This window comes from Athene noctua, chromosome 2, assembly GCF_965140245.1.
Source record: "Athene noctua chromosome 2, bAthNoc1.hap1.1, whole genome shotgun sequence".
Taxonomy (NCBI): Eukaryota; Metazoa; Chordata; class Aves; order Strigiformes; family Strigidae; genus Athene; species Athene noctua.
This window is the reverse complement of record NC_134038.1, coordinates 73,587,295-73,604,660: the sequence shown is the minus strand read 5'-3', so window position 1 is coordinate 73,604,660 and position 17,366 is coordinate 73,587,295. Positions and strand designations below refer to the sequence as shown.

The following is a 17,366-nucleotide window of genomic DNA, read 5'->3' as shown; positions in this document are numbered from 1 at the left end:
TATAATATTGTAAAGTCTGACTCACAACTCAGTTGGTTCAGCTGAAAAAAAAGAGCACAGAGCAACAAATCAAAAGTCAAATCTCCAGATTTCATAGCAATAGATGGAAGCAGGTGCATGGAAAAGGAACAGTCCAGAAGGATGAGAGGAAAAGTGAAGTCAGGGTGTGTAGGGGGGGCTTGGCTCTATCTTGTGCATATGCTCTTTCATACAGCTGTAAGCAATTTTACTCCCGTTTCTAATCCTTCACTGTGATTTCCACAACACACAGCTATAAACAGCTACTTCCTGGCTCATGAGAAGTTTTTCATTAAACACAATAGACTGCAATAAAATAAAGTAGATTTTAAATTGTAGGATATAATATGGGATTGGGGGGGGGGGGGGAAATTAGTGATTTTAGGAAAACTTAGGCCACACTGGACACCTTGCACATCGATTATAGTTGGTGAAGCACCTTTAGTTGCAGAATGTTTATTTTCTAGAATAGAGGACCATGGCATTATGTTTGCGAATAGAAAGTGACTGATCAAGTATCCCTTCCAAGTCAGTCTAGAATTTCTTTCCTTATCACTCTGCCAAACAAAGCAGGTATTTTGACAAAGTACCTCAAAGTGTTTACTTTTCTGTGAAGAGAAATGAAAACATGGAGACACTACTGAATCAAACATTGCTGTTCCACCCTTCTGCCATCCACTTGGTTCTGCGTGTCACTTGAAAGTGTTATTTTGCTGATTCATCTATACCCTGTGGATATAGTGATCCATCATGTGCCCACAGACATAAAAACTAGTAGGAGGGAAAAATTAAGGAACATGTTTTCATGTACATGTGTATATACATTGCCTAGACACATACTCCTTTTGAAAACGTTTGTTGCAATTTGAATAAATGCCAAGAAAAGTCATAAATGTGGAGCAGAATTTCTGGAAAAGATTATATATATGTGTCCTGGATAAAGTCAGTGGCAGCTGAACGATTCCATTTTAAATCACCAGTACTAAATCTTTGTTAATCGAGATAGAAATTTTAAAATTGCCATCTTACTATTAAGAGTTTGCCCTTTTTTGTTTCTATACTACTGATGCAGATTGTTCTGCAAGTTTAAATGCAGGAGACATTTCTGACTTGATGCTTGTATATAATTAATTATTTATATGACCACTGGAAAAGTGATTGAATTTTTTCTGCTTCCTGTATTAATTCAAGCAAAGGGGCGTGTTTTAGACTATGTGCTCATCAGACTGCAAAGACCTTCTGTGGGCTGGTAAAAGTTTTTAAATAACCTATCTGGACTACCCAGTCTTCAAAAGAGGCAACAGAATCTGGCCAGTTAAGTCTTGTAAAGACCTATATTGACTGTAATTGTTAATACATTGCAGGAACGTTTATTTCCCACAAATTATACCACCTGATATATTTGTAATTTATCATTAATTTTGTATTTACATTTATTAATGTAATATTCAGAAGTTCAGGGCTTACATTACATACTGACACGTTAAAATATAAAATCAGGTGCACTAATGCACTGTTCCCTCAAGCATTTGAAGTCATTCTCTGTTAATGAACTTATAAAGCATAGTCTCAAGTTACCTAATACTGTAATAGAAATTAATAGATGTAGCTTATTTTAAGTCAGACACTTACACATGTGCAATTTCATTGCAGACAAAAAGCAATTATTTTCCTAGCAGTAGGGTAATAAAGTTCACAGTAATAAAATCTTTCTCTTTTTTTCATCCTTTTATTTATTTGGAAAGGATTTCTTTGTAACTCAGCTGTCGTCCCCAGAATGGATTTTAAATCTCTTCTGCCCCTGTTTTTGGAAAGAGTTACTTACCTCAAAATGTTATACCCCATACACAGTTATAGCTCTGGAAAATACCTACATGAATACATCCCCTATACAGCTCATCTGTCTTTCATAACTTATTGCTAAAGAGCGAGCACACTGTCGCAATTGCAATCATCCCAGCGGTTAGCATCATATGTCCCCCAAATGAATATGTCTCTCTTGTGAAACTTAGGAGCCTAAAAACAGAGCTGCAGATCTGAGGCTTACTTACCCATACCGCATGTGGGAAGCCTAAATTTAACTCCTTTCCCCCAGCCTTTTCCCTTCTGCATAAATTCTTTGGAGCTGTGTAATTCTGTGCTGCGAAGGACAAGGTAAAAAGTGGTGGTTTGCAAAAGGCATAGTGCAATACAGACTCAAGAGGAAGCAGTCTCTGGTGAACCCTGCTTGTTTTTATGTGGTCTTGGCCACTAACTGTGGTCCTGAAAATGTGATTAATGGCCCTGGAATTAAAAATGACTGTTTTAAAGGAGACGTTGCATCTTAGATCCTTCAGATAGCTCCCCAGGAAAAAGAGGACTTTCTTACTCAAAGAAGGGAAAGTTCCAGAAGCCTTTGGGGATGCTTTTAAGGCATTAAGAAGAGAGCAGTTCTGACAGAACAGACATATAAAACTTGAAAACAAATGTTATATTTGCTCTCCTAAAATATATCCTGTTTACTGAAAAAGTGTTGTTTCTTTTTGAGTTTAAAAAAACCCAACCCTCTTATTACTTTCACAGGTCATACACATGTGGTAGTCCCCAATTCCTGTAAACTGCACTTGCCTTCAGTCTCATCTGCACACAGAAGTCACATCATACCACGTTAATTACGTTGGTATGATGAAGGGGCTGTGGTGCCACAGACATGCCAGGCAGGCTGCTGGGACCGGTGGGCATCCCTCTTCCTGCGCAGGCAAGGAACTGCGCTATGCCAGAAAAAGGCATCTTTGTAATGATACAACTGCATTCCCATTATGGGCTGACAACCCACAGCTGGAGGTACTTTGTTAAAATCATATTTACTAATTTTGACAGTTCTTCCAACACAGAAGCAGCGTACAGACCTGGCAGTAGGGTATTTGCTGTGATGCAGACCCAAAGAAAGTGGAGAACAAAGCTTCATGAACTAAAAACCAATCTTGAGCACAGATTGAGACTTGGGCAGTAAGAGTCTCCTTCCTGGGGTTCCCTCAAATCCAGAAGAGATTCAAGAGACGTTACTGCTGTAGACAGCATGGATGAGTCCCTGTTCTGAACAGTTGTATGGGCTGCCACACTGCAGCCTGGAAAGAGGGACTGCTTAATCTCTGTCTTTGCCCTTTTGAGGTGCATCTGTGCTAAGTCTGCTGCTGCTGGAGCCACTACCACAGTCCAGGTAACAGACTCTACTGGGAGGTCACAGCCCCATCTCTGCAACCTGCACTGTGGTGAAACACATGTTTCTATACAGCAAAAGCATCTCTGCACTTGATTGCATCAATGTGCTGGTCTTCTCCCTACATTGCTGTGCTTGACAGCATCCCTCAGCCCACCTCTGATAGAGCAAAGGAAAGGGAAACAGAGAAAATGTGTTTCCAAAGTTCATGTGTATGAAGCGGGAGGACAAACCCCTGTGTATGAGGAGCAGAGTCTGCTCCTCTTGCAACGGCCTGGTATATGACATATGTAGTCACCCAAGAGACACCTTCTAGCATGGGATAATGAAAGAGCGGCATGCTGGGGCCCAAAAGCAAAGACCATATTCAGCACTGCATTATTTCATATAAATGGTTTGTGAGTCAACTTGCCTAGTTGGTGCATATTTTGCTACTATGAGGATGGGGAGAGAAAGAAAGAAGTTTCTTGGGTTTTCTCTAGAGTGAAATTCAAAGTGTATGTTGTTAGTTCTTTGTGCTTTCATTATTATTTATACTTATGTCTCGTCTCAAATAAAACTTGGAAAAAAGCAGAAGGGTTTAAATTGTTCTGCACCTGTGAAAGGCTTGATGGACGTATCATGAACAGTCAGGTAGAATACCTTCCTCTGGCAGCCAGAGATCAGAAAACCAAGATAGTTTTCTCCATAAAGGCTTGTTTGCCAGTTCCCAAGGTAGATTTATATGACAGGAGAGTGCTGGCAGGCAGGTGGGACCAACTCTGCCTCTTTCCCAGCCAGCCGTGCAGGCGAGAGAGGGTTGGTGGCCACTCTGGGTTGATGCATCCTAGGGGGAATCGAGCCCCAGAGCCCATCAGCTGTGGGGCTGCTGCCCTGCCAGCCCTGTGCCAGCCAGTCCTGCCGCACAGCAGACATCTTACCTGACAGAGACAACGTCAGGATTTTTTTCAGACTGACTTCTGCCCCAAAATGCAGCAATCCCAGCCCTTTCAGGGACTTCTGCATCTCAGTCTAGCTCAGCTTTGCACGGCATCTGAGACTGTGTTCAGCTCTCTGGTTAAATCCTGGCAGCTCACGCTGATACCAGCAAGGATGTGGTAGAAGAATTCAGCTTTTTTGGATGACTATAAATGAATTAGATTTATATTCAATGTCAACACCCTTGAGTAAGGGAAGTCATTAGTGAAAGGAGTGGCTTTTTCTTTATAAAACAGGCTGGAGAAATAATATTCTTGTTCTCTTCTTTACCAAGAAAACTGCTGCAGATGGGAAGCGACAGGAGATCATTGTATTGGACTCAAAACGAAGTAACGCTATTAATATTGGCCTGACTGTTTTGCCCCCTCCCCGCACTATCAAGACTGCTATTTTGAACTTTGACGAATATGCCTTAAACAAGGAAGGAATAGAGGTAAGTAAGAATAGTCAATGTCTTCAGGTCTGCATTTTAATGTTACCTTTTATTTCCATGTTGCACATGGTACAGGCCAGTCTTTCCAAGGAAGAAGGAAAATGGGATGTATTGTATCATGCCTGAGGGTTGAATCAATGCAGAGTGCTCAGAAACATGTAGTATTTCCCTGAGGTTGGGCATGCTCAGTAAATGCGGATCCTCTGCTTGCTTTGTGTCTGTTTGAGTAACAATGGTGTTAATTCCTGTCAAGATTTTCAGAGTATTATCTGTTCTTCTGAAGCTTGACTGAAATATTGTGAGCAGCAAGAATAGGTAGTGAGTTACTAGGGCTGATGCAACTGGTACAGAGTTTAATAAAGGTCATGCCCAGATAGCTGTTGGAGTCATTCTAGATTGTATATCTAATGGAAAACAAATACAGTGACTAGTTCTGCTCAAAATAGCCTTTCTGTGTTACTGTTGTTTGAAGAAAAGCAGTTGGTATAAAGATTACAGATGATGTAATTTTTACCGTTACATGTTTGACTTTGCAGATATTCTTACCAAGATCCAAGATGAGCTCTGTTTATTATTTTTTTATCAAAACATTTTTCTTCTATGAAGTGTAAAAGAAGCCTGCTGCTCCCCTGGTTTTTTTCATTGTGGCTGTATTCATTTCAAATCTCTTTTTAATAAGCCGATATCATTTAGTAAGAGCAATCTGCACGACTACAGATTTCAACCAGTGGCTGAGCTGCAGAGGTCATGTATTGACTCATAGTCACCTTTCAGTGGTTTGGCGCTGTGTTTCATGATTTCCCCCTTTCCACCTTCACTGTGCTGACTACAGAAGAAAACGAGAAAAGCTGGCTGGAATGGAAATGGAGTTGCCAACACTTACATGCAAAAGAAATACTTAAGGCAAAAGATAGTTCTAGCTAGAAGGCAAGGCCTGATTTATCCCTATTAGAATATAATTCCTTCCCAAATCTCTATTACTTATTTGCTATGTACATACCCTACTCATATTATGAAGTGAGAAATCAGGCTAGAAAAGTAATTTTTCATGACCCAGACGATGTATTCACCACTGCAGTTTGCAGTACAAAGCTTTGAAGTGTTGGAGAGAAATCCCCCTCCAGCAAAGCCCAACTCTCAGACCACCAGTTAGATCTCAGTGCTGTAAGCAGTTTCCATACAAAGTCCATCATGAAATGGCTGATGAAGGACACATCTTCATTATCTTCCATGTATCATCTCCTTTGAATTGTGTCCTTCTCTGACATGCTTAACAGAAGTTCAGCTGCTCTGCCCAGCTCACCCTTTCCAGTGCCAACATTTGTAGCTGGGCTGTCCATCTGCCAACCACCTGTGGAGTCCACAGTTGTGAGTGTCTTGTACCACCCCACCCTCCTTTGGGTGGCCCTTCCATTAGCTACCAGAAACCCATAATTTCATTCGAAATATATATGCAGGTAGCTTTCAAATTGAATAATTCAGAAACCAGGAAATGATACACTGTTGATATACTTGCCCAGTGCTGAAGAAAAATGGAATTTCTGAGTTCTTTGTCCACAGCTTGAAGCTAAGGATGTGAGTAATCCTGATGTGATAATTCAGATATTTAAAATCAAGAGAATAGATAAGTGGAGTAGAGCTCAGCCACTTTGCACCTTGAGGGATGAAGCCTTCATTGTTTGGGAAGGATGATGTTCATGGAGAAAAGAGGGTTTTTTTCTGCATGTTCCATATTTATTTACTTCTTATCAGGTAAACCCAGGTAAAATCAGATTCCCTTCCCCAGTCCCAAAGTCAGATTTTTCTTATAGCACACTGTCAGACAGACGTTTATAGTGAGATAGAGGGTTGTATTAAGCTATGCAGAATTGGCCAAGAGGTGCACAGAGAGGTATGAAAATGCATCATTGTGAGTCCCACTGTTTTTAGCAGAGCCCTGCCTCAGTTTTCCTTACTGCCCCTTTGATCTACAGCATAGATCATAGCTTTGTTTCCTGTTTCTCCTCTGTATCCGTCTGTTCGTTGGCTTTAGCCGTAGAGTTAGCTTAGGGGGAACAGGGGTTGTCATTTCAGTCTAGATTTTTTGAAAGTTTTCTGATTCATACCTACAGTTCCTAAATACTAGGAAATAATCAGTAATGACAATGAATGAATCAGTAATAGTGTAAGCATCAGCTTCATTTATATAGAAACACAGAGAATAAAGCAAATTATTTTCTATATAATACACTTTATAGCTAACCTATGGGTTGAACGAGGCAGAATTGGTATGGAAAAAAAAAGCAATTAATCTAGTTAAAAAACTGCATCACAGTGGACACTCAAAAGCCTTTCTGCATAGTTAATTGTCTAGAAGAGATGTCACATCTAGTAGGCAGAAGAGAGAGATGTAAGGAGAGCAGGTGAAGAAATGTAATGCATGTGGTGAGGACATAACATGCGCTGCTAAAATTTCAGAGAAGCTGTATTTTACGGTCATCTTCAGCTTTTAGTGGATCCAACACAGAGCAGGGCACCAACGAGGTAAAAAGTCACCTGAGCCATCCTTTGCCTTGGCTGTGAGCTCTGTGCTATGTCCTTCACTGTGGAGCATTGTCACTTTTGTGTTAGCATGCATGTTAGCTCTCTACCTTGGTGGATAAATTCAATTTAAATGGTGTCTTAAAACTGATCTTAGCAATTCCTGTAAGGACAGTGAACTAAAGTAGTGCTGACAGTCGTGCTAGCAACAAAGCAGTGATGCAGTGTGATAGCCTAATTCATCATCAAGTTCCTAGTGACCCAGTAAACCCTCCACTACTGTCCTACATTCTGCTGAATGCTGCTTTGTTTGTGACATTGAACTCTTGCTAGTAATCCATACTTTGATTTTAATTTCAAATATGTAACTATGATAGGAGAAAAAATTTTCCTGGTATTAAAAAGCCCTCTATATCTATCTATGTTGTGTATTTTTAGGCCATGTGTTTGAAGTGATAGTACCCCTGAGCTGTGAAAAAGAGCAGAAAATGCAGGCATGGTGCTAGAAAGGCAGATGTAGTCTATTTAGTATGCAGAGCAGGCCCTGTTAGAAATGCGTTTTCAAAGGAATGCACAGTGTGTGTCTGCAAGCATGTGTCAATCCAACTAAAAAAATACTTGCCACCTTACATTTGCCAAAGTGGTTGTGTTTTACTTTCTTTGAAAGCTCGGCATTCATTGTGTTCAAACAACTTGGAGCTCACTGCAGGATAAAGAACTGCCTGCTTAGCATGGATGAGGGCTTTCTGTGAGCTAAGCAAGAGAGGCAAGCTTAAAATCCTGGCACCTAATTTTTATGAAGTGTATTATAGGCAACTGCAAGAATACAGTCCACCAAACCAGTCCTTGGTGCTTGTCTTTGGTAAAGAAAATAAGTGAGTCCCTTTGTAAAGTGCTACTCAGTAAGGGAATGTGGATCAAAATCAAATTCTACAAAGAGTATGATTAATTTAGCAGAATAAAATCAGGATAGTGCTGTGAGGAAATTAAGGTGTGTTGCTTTGTGCTTTACAGTGTAGCTTTGTGCTGCTACACGTTACTGATTGAACTGGTAGGTACAGCTTTTAGTAAAACTATTTGAAATTAAAAAACTCTCCAGGTATGCTAGGTCCTCCATAACCACATTTGTTAAATAATTTGAAATCCAGGGGTCTGGAGTGGCTAGGTAGTCCTGAGATGTAAAAAGGGGTAAAAAAATGAGAGCCTGGTGTTAAAAAGGCAGATGGTGACATGCATAAGCAAAAACCAAAATATGATTTTTGGAAATGATCGAGGTACTTAAGTATTTGTTCTGATAGTTGCCACAGTACGTTTACATTTGCAGTTTCCAATTTGTTTAGCTAATGCTTTGGAAAAGTGTGGTGGGATGTTTCAAATGATGCTAGCTCGCACAACAGGAAAGGACACCTCTTTCCACAAGTCTAGGCAGAAAAGAGAAGGGACTTAATGATGTCTTGCCGGCCATACACCCCCAGTCATCATAGCACTGCGCTAATGAGTTTCAGACTTCATTTAAAGAAAAAAAAAGCTACACTTCCACTCCTTGCAACAAACCAAAACATCTAGTTTCTGTGACCAGGAATAGCATGTTCATGTATTTCAGTAGAGAGCTGAAGAAGTGGAGCAGTCTGACCTAGGCAACGGCTGTCAGTTCCTGAGTTACAGGGATGACTGTCAGACGTTTTGGATGTAGACTGTTCTCAGAATTGGATTGGGTTTGGAAGAACTGAAATAAAATTAGTGCAGGAGGCCTCACGTATTATATGCTTTTATATTTTGTCAGAGTTTCTGCAGGTAATGCAAACCACCAGTGTGTCTCATTAATAGCTGCCTGGAAAACTGAAGTTTAAGAGCCTTTTTGGAGCTGAATTGTCTGCCAAGGCCTGTCAAATATCTGATGAAATACCCACTAATGTGTATTTAGTTATGCAGCTTACAAATCTGTGGGCCTCAAGTCACAGAAAGCTTTGGACCCAACAACCATCAGATATTTAGTTTACTTATTTTTTTCAGGCTTCTGTTTGCCTGGCAAAATCAGCTGAAACCAAATAGGAAAGCCAAGGCACCCCCGTACCCTCATCATCACTGAGAAGCCCCATTATCTCTTGAAAGCAATAACTTAAGCACCTAACTTCTGCAGAGGGTCCAGGGTATTCACAGTCTCTGGTTAGGTGCTTCCTTGATCCCACACTGGGGCCTGTAGTCTTTCTTCTTAGAAAATTTTGGAGGTCATATGTCAGGATGGCCACGTCCAGGAAATAAGCAGTTTGATGCCTTTGCTGAAAGTTCAAGCAAGTGGCTGGGTCCAGCAGTCCAGGAGCAGAATAAGTAGGATCCATTATCTCATGTGAACAGGATCTCCAAAAATTACTTCTTTTCCCCCATGAAAAGATTTGTGCACTGGTTTTCCTCGGAATGTTAGTCTGGCCCAAACAGTTATGTGAGAATGCATGGAGGTGAAATACATGTATCACACATATTAGAGGATATGAGCAGAGAGTTTATTAATAACCGATTTTTCCTTAACCAACCTGAAGAATGCTGTACTGGGGAGAGCATTATGAACTAATGATTAGATTCAAACCTATTTGTGATTTAATGGTTGCATCAACTGCCAGTAACCTTCTGCCCTGCTGTGTTTTTATGCTACTTTACTGTCAATTATGTTTAAAAAAATAATAAAAATTAAAATAATAATAATAATAATAATAATAAACAACTGGAAGATGGTGCACTCATCATTTTCCAGTGCTGAACAAATGGCTCAAATTAGTCATAGAGTCCTAGAGAAATGAAGAATAGGAGTATTTTATCACTTGCTCAGGGACACACCAAGGGTGATGACCAGCAGGATCAGAATGATTTTCCCAAGCAGATTAGAAGTGCCAGTGAGTAGGTCGTTATTATGGGGGCAGCTGCACCCCGGATGGTGTGAGACCTGCCAGCAGCTCTGATCCCATCAAGGAAGGGCTTTCAGCACCAGGGGTGATCCTCGGCAGCTGACACCACAAGTACAGGCGCTTTCACTTGACATTCTCTGTTTCACATACTACAATATGCAGCACAGCAGCCTTGCAGTACTTGGACTCAAATGCTTTTTGTCAGCTCCATCTGTCTTGTGGTGTTTACATAAAGCTCGAGGAGGAGGAGAGTCCCTTTGGAAATAAAGCTTACTGTTTCATTGCTCTCTTTCAAATGCCCAAAAGCCGTGCAAAATCTCTAGAGTGAAGGCCCTGCACCACCACAAAATACTTGTGGGATCCCTGGGTAACTGCCAAAAGTCCTAGTTATTTGTAGGACGCAATTGAGAATACTGCTGAAGTGTTAGCCTTCAAAAATGCATCAGAAGTGTTTTTACATCCATCACATGGTTACAGCTTGAACTCCCCGTGTATGGGTGTTCATATGATCCTACTTGGAAGCTGCCCTGGCTCAGCTGAGGGGGTGTTGGCTTCTTGTTGAAGAGAGAGACAGGCACAAGGAGGCCTGACTTCTTCAAAGGATACTGAAAAACAGCTCTTCTCATGAGTTTCAGACTCAATCTCTCTTTTTTATGAACTTTTTTAGTTAATTATCAGTTAAGCACCGAAAAATACCCTGAAGCAGCTACTTATAAATCTAGTTTGATGTTAGGTATGACCTAAGTTACAGATTTCAGAGTGTGTGGGTGGGTGGGTGGGTGGATGGATGAATGGATGGATGGATGGATGGATGGATAGCACATGTCAAAATCAATACTATCAAATGCAATCAATCAAAACATGTCTACATCAGAATATTTTCCAAACAGTCGTTGACAGGGGAAGAAAAAGCATCAGAGTGTATTGAGGGATTTTCTTTTTCTTCTTTTTTCCTTAGGATATTAATTTATTAAGGTAGAAGCTTGCAGTGTCCAAGCAAGGAGGCTTTTCTTTTTTGGTTAACTGAAAGGCAGAGCCAGCACTTACAGAAAAAAATGCTTCTTTATGTTTATGGAAGTCAGCGTAACAAGATGACAGCAATACAAATTCTGTGGCTGAAATTAAATAAGTCCCAGTTCAACAAATTGAACATTAGCTGCTTGCTTAACTCTTGTTCTTTGCCTGATAGACCAGGAAAAGTCCCTTGCTCTCCATGCTTAGCTCCAGCGCTGTACAAGGAGCCAGATGAATTATCAGTACTGGAAGGGGGCAGTTGTGCTACTTTGATGAATTGGCTATGTCCAGTGCTGGAACAAGACTGTAGTTTGGATTGGCAGGTCTGATAGCTCTTTGGCTCTATTTTTATTATTCTCTCCTCCCCTCCAAAACAGCTGCTATCATGGAAGACTACAGCAAAAACATGTAATTTCTCAGATGTATAAACATAAGTTGTGTTGGAAATCTACTGCTTTGTTTTAATGAGGCATTGATCAGCAGGGTAAAGACCTCAACTTACCTGATGCCTTTATGTTGTTTTGCTTTTCTTTTTGATTTTAAAATGCATTTATTATGTTAAAAACTAATCAAGAAGCAATACCTTAGAAAGCAATACTTTGAGAAGGAAAGCTGCCACATGAAAACAAGCATGTAAAATCCAAGAATTAAAGGGAAAATTTAAATGGTTTGAGCCATACTGACAGCACTTAAAATATTGAAATCCTTTTTCATCAATATTTCAGACTTTTCAGATCAAAAGATAAAAAGGCCATATGTTATGTAATGCATAATCCAATGTTAAATTCAATGCGTGTTCCTGGGGAAGTTGTCCTCAGTTTGGGTGAAATTTTTGGGAGTGACATAACAAGCTGCAATAGTTGTCATGTTGCATAAAAGACAAAACAGACTGAACAAAAAGTAATAAATTATGAGAACAGCAAGGGACAGGAGCCCTCAAGTTCTTTCTGTATACTTACAAGTGTGCTAGAAGATTCATAGATACTGAGGCTAAAAGAGACTTTTAATATCTGGTTTAACCTGCTGTAAATCACAGGCCACAAAATTGCACTTCTCCTACCCTCACTTCTGCATGTAATTTGCAGAAATGTGGCCAGTTTTGACTTAATATGAAAGCTGAGGACAGCAGTCCTATCCAGGCTCCCTGTGTCTCTTTCAGTGTTCCATCCCATGATTAACCATATCTACTGAGCACAAATTTTTTTCTAAAAGCATTTTGATACAGATGTGTTTTTCAACTAACTGCTACTGTTTGAGATAGCAGGCCTTGTTTTGCTTTCTTGTGCAGTGGATTAGTTCTTGATTACTACAGTGCTGTTCTAATTTACCAGCTAGGGACTTGAAGACTTCCACTGTTGCTGCTGTGAAGTCACCCAGTGTCCAGCCCTTGCACATCTCTCGGCCTTGTTGCTGATGCCTGCCTTTTGTCTCCCTTCACAGAAAATCCTGACCATGATCCCAACCGAGGAGGAGAAGCAAAAGATCCAGGAGGCACAGCTGGCAAACCCTGATGTCCCTCTGGGCAGTGCCGAGCAGTTTCTTCTCACGCTCTCCTCCATCAGCGAGCTTTCCGCCAGGCTCCAGCTCTGGGCTTTCAAGATGGACTACGAGATAGTGGAAAAGGTGAGGGGAAAGCAGGGAGGCAGGGGTGGAGACTCCTCTGAGGTTTTGCTTAATCTTTCCCTGACCTTGTTATTATATGAGCATATATTTTGAGGAAACGGTAAGTGGATTGCTTTTGTTTTGGTGGCCAACCAGGAAACAGGAAAAATCTTTCATAATTTGTTCCTTCTATAAAAGAAAATTAGAGATTATGTCTTCCTTCCTTTAATTAGTCGGTAATGGTATTGAAACAAAGAAGAGGGCTAAATCCTTGCCACACCTTCTCCAGATGGTATTCAGGAAATTCTTACTTGAGAGCAGTAAGAATTTTTCTTTGGATAAAGATTGATGAGGACTACAGTATTCAGCCTTACATTGTAAAATGAGAGTATTGATCATACATCCATTTGAACTAAGGAAAACACCATCCATTAAAGTTTTCTCTGTTTATAACTCTCTTTCAAAGTTATAAACAAAAGATAAGACACCCTTCAGGGATGTTCTGTTCCATTCAGTCATAGACAGTTGTTGCCACCTTCTTCGTGGATGGAATTTGTTCAGAGAACAGTATAATTGGGTTGTCTGTCATGAATGATGAATCACAGACAAAAATTTCAAAATGGCAGCATATAGTTTTGATGCAAAGATGAAGCAGAATGAAACTGTGTAGGCAATTTCAGCTGCTTTCTGACTTTCACAAGCTATTTCAGGAATCTTAGCACAGGAACCTTCTGACTGCACTTCTGGTGCATACCCCATGCATTGCTCATCCAGCAGCTCTCTCCTGTATATATTAATTTTATCTGTGTATCTGTGCACTTATGTGCATATTAAAAAATCGGTATAACTTTGTATGATACAGATTCTGAGAAGCGGGACATGCTTCTGAAAATGCTTTATGTTTACCTAGCCATGGTTATTTAACAAGTTATACAACAGTGGATTGATTTGCAGATGATACTGTCAAGATTACTCAACCTTTGCTTAATTTGCTTAGATTTTAGAACACTAATATTCAGGATATTTTAATTGTGACATTTTAGTCTTAGACATTTTCGTTTCTGACTTGTAAAACATAAAATACTTGTATCTGGCCTGAATACCCTTTTTCCAGTTGGGTTTGTTTTGTTTTTTTTTTTTTCCTCTGGGACAGCTATTTATTCTGCTTTGAAGTTACCACATGGCTAAATTGTTCCTTTCATGTAAACTGAGTTAGCTGTAGCTGTTAATCTATATGTACCTAGAATTTCTAGCTTCCTCTCAGTAAGAAGGTAACATTTGAAGACAGCTAAAAGCTGAAGAAATTCTCATAGCTTTCCTGTTGCTTATCCTATAATGTTTATACCACAAAGTTAATAAACTGCCAGCTAAAATCCATGAAGAATGGGTGCTAGTATAAAATGTCTCAAATACCTAACTTACTCAAAGAAGCGATAACTGGAGTGAAGACAGGACAAATATTTTATCCTTGTTGAAAGGTAGATAGGCCTAAGTACAGTACCATAAAATGGTACAGGAAATAACATATGATAACTCTGATAAAATAAGAGGAGCATGGGATAAGAAGCCTAGCAGACAAGCATAGATATGGCAGCTTGGGTCCTAGCTGTGGTGAAAAGGAAGATACGGGATCAGACATCAGAGATACAAGAGAGAGAGCAGTTGGGTCTCTCCAGTAACAAAAGGCTAAAGTCAGAGTTTAAGTTCCAGGTAACCAATAAATCTAAGAGTTATTTAGACTGAAATAAGATACCATGAGCATATTAAAAAGTAAAAATAAAGTAGTTTGTAGAAATGATTATGATAATAAAGAGTCCCATGGCTGCTAATATTCTTCTGTTCTTGAAACACTGTGTTACCACTAGTTCTTTCTACTGAACTATTTATGATGCAAATTTTGTTATCCTAAAGGGAGTTTAAAGGTCTTAGAAAGAGAAATAGAATCTTTAGTTGTCCTAAATCAGATTTTTTTTTTTTCTTAGAGTCACTGTGAGCAAATATATCCTTATTGCTGACAACTTTCAAGGATCATAAATAAATATAAGCAGGTGTAGAAATGAAAAAAAGTAGAACTAGTAAAGAAAAAGGCTTGATTCAGTTTCTCTTCTGAGCAGAAATATTACTCCTGACTCTAGTCTCCCTGGAGACAGTGTGCTAAGAGAAATAAGTGTTTAAAAAGATTGTAGTTTTGAGTGATGCTTAAATTGTCTAATAATTTAAAAACTCTCAGAGCTTTTTAAGTTTTACAGTGTGATCCTCATACTTTCTGTTGTTTTAAAAGGGTGTGATACTTTATGCAGGCCAGTCTTGGTTAAACATAAATATGGCAAATTACATTTTGGTCATCTCAGAGTTCCCATCCCAAACAAGTTTTTAGCTTTCCCAGAAAAGCATGCACACGAACTTGTATAGATGCAGTTAGCTAGACTTATTACCAGTATAACAGATGGTAATAATACATATGCCATATCAGCTACGTCCTCCCTGTCCCAGTACCATTGGATTCATTGCACACATATAGTTGGGTTCACTTGTGCATGTGCATCAAACATTTATCAAGCATTATTAAATGTCTCACAGCCAGAAATTCTGGACCAATCCACAAATTTCATTCAAGCATAGTTTTTTAGGTGAAAAATAAAAACATGGTAAATAAGGATATGTGGTATGTAAGGATATTTAGGTATAAGGTGAGTTTTATAGGAAGCAAGAATTGACATTTCATCTGACTTTATGTATCTAGCACAATTTTTTATTGTTTCTTCATGCTACAATAAAATAAAAAATGCAGAGTAATTATAAATGTATACTACACACAAGAAAGTCTAAGCTTGGATAACTTGCAAGTAAATAGTTAAATGAAGGGCTACAGTATGGACTGCTTTGGAAGCCTTTTATGCTACCTTTTTATTCATCTTCAGAATGCTTTAAATTTTTGACAGGTTGCAAATTGATACAATTAAAATAGTTCAAAAGCCTGTGTTTACATCAGATGCAGAGCAGTTTGATTTATGCCCACAATGCAGCTAAACAAACTAAACTAAACAAACTAAACTAAACAAACCCTGACTTTAAGAATTCTGTACAGAAGTTCATTGATTTTAGTTTAACTTGATAAAGTCTTGGATTATTTAGCACCTCTCCTCTGATGTATAAATTACTTTACTCTCCATGCCATCTCTTACTCTGTCTATTGTTTGCTGTATCTACCAGATTAATTGTTCTGTAGTGACTAGAAATGTACATCTTCTTCATCTTTGTGCTCTTATTTATGGTAAAATATCACTACAATTATTGCATGACCCATTGCATTTCTCCAAGAAAGTAAAGTTCTCAGATATTTTGCCTCTTGGTCTAAAATAACAGCTTAATTTTGGCTTCTTGGCTCACAAAGTGGGTAATAATTTGGGAAAAGAATGCTGCTCGTGGATGCTTAGGATGGCATTTGGAGATAGAAACAATGTGAACTGTTACTGTGCATAAAAAATAAATAACCCTGGGCCTTGCACAAAGACTGAAATAAACTCCGTCAACTCAATTACCCTCGCTGTCTTCCTTTGAACTCTCTGGTGTAGTTCACTTCCCGAGGTAATGGAACAGAATTTATGTTTTCAAGCCTTATCAGTTTACATACCTATACTCAGATAACATGTGTGGATGGAAGATGCATGAAGTTAAAAGATTAAAATGAGAACACTTGTAAAGCCTGATGTTTACAGGGGATGGGGGGGTCAGTTTTAAAGTCACACAAGCACAAAACCACGTCTAAAACTCAGAGGTGGCCATCATTTGAAGAAAGCTTTAGGGTCAGGCTACAAATGTCAAGTCAGCCAGGGTTCTAACTTTTTTTGTTTATTTTTCAAAGATTAGAAAGAATAGCTTTTTATGAGTTGGAGTAAGGAGATGTTCATGCATCTAACTCAAATGTAGCAGCCCCTTCTCTGATTCTCTCTCTCCTGTTTGGAATCACAGAATAATCCTCAGGACAAGGAAGGCAATTGCATACATAAAGAAAGTATTTTATGTATTTTTTTGCTGTCCTTGCATGTGATTTATTAGCTGGAGCATGGAAGAAAGCCAGCACACATGGCTAGTTTGCACTCCGCAAGACGCCAGTTCAGGAATTTTCGCAGTAATTAATCTAAACCATAGAATTAAAAATTTAAAGCAGCTATACCCAACTGCAGCCTTCATTTCCTTATTTCTATTCTTATGGCAGGAAGTTGCAGAACCACTTCTTGACCTGAAGGAAGGAATGGACCAACTGGAGCACAATAAAACTTTGGGATTTATCCTTTCTACTCTGCTAGCCATCGGGAACTTTCTGAATGGAACCAACGTAAGCTTGATGTCCCAGCATTTCGCCTGCAGCTTTTTCCTTCAAAAAACAAGTCAAAACCATTATGACAGTTGCAACCTAGTATTTATTTTGTACCAGAAAAGTAATTTAGAAAACAGAATCTACTTTCTGTTTTTATTGTGTGTCAGGGTGCTCTTTGCCTCTTTCAGTGTAACCTCAAGGACACATAGAGCTGTGCACTCTTCTGGTGTAACTCCTTTGAGTTTAGTGTTTGTGGTCCCCATTCACATTTTAGCAACTGTATTGTGAGTCGTTTCACTGCAGATGGACTAATTTTAGGCCTACTCTTCGGCATGTTAAAAATAAATAAAAGCAGTAAACTGCTTCTCCTGTACGATTCTT

At 39.2% G+C, this 17,366-nt stretch overlaps 1 protein-coding gene across 8 annotated transcripts in view; it reads left to right on the top strand.

Annotated features, from left to right (window-relative positions):
• FHOD3 (formin homology 2 domain containing 3) overlaps positions 1-17,366 on the top strand; it is a 405,358-nt gene that overhangs the window by 342,086 nt on the left and 45,906 nt on the right. For all 8 annotated transcript variants that reach the window (XM_074899444.1, XM_074899443.1, XM_074899442.1 and 5 more), the window contains 3 exons: positions 4,470-4,628; positions 12,503-12,685; positions 16,884-17,003. In XM_074899444.1, the coding sequence (XP_074755545.1) occupies positions 4,470-4,628; positions 12,503-12,685; positions 16,884-17,003 (462 nt within the window). The remainder of the gene's footprint in view (positions 1-4,469; positions 4,629-12,502; positions 12,686-16,883; positions 17,004-17,366) is intronic.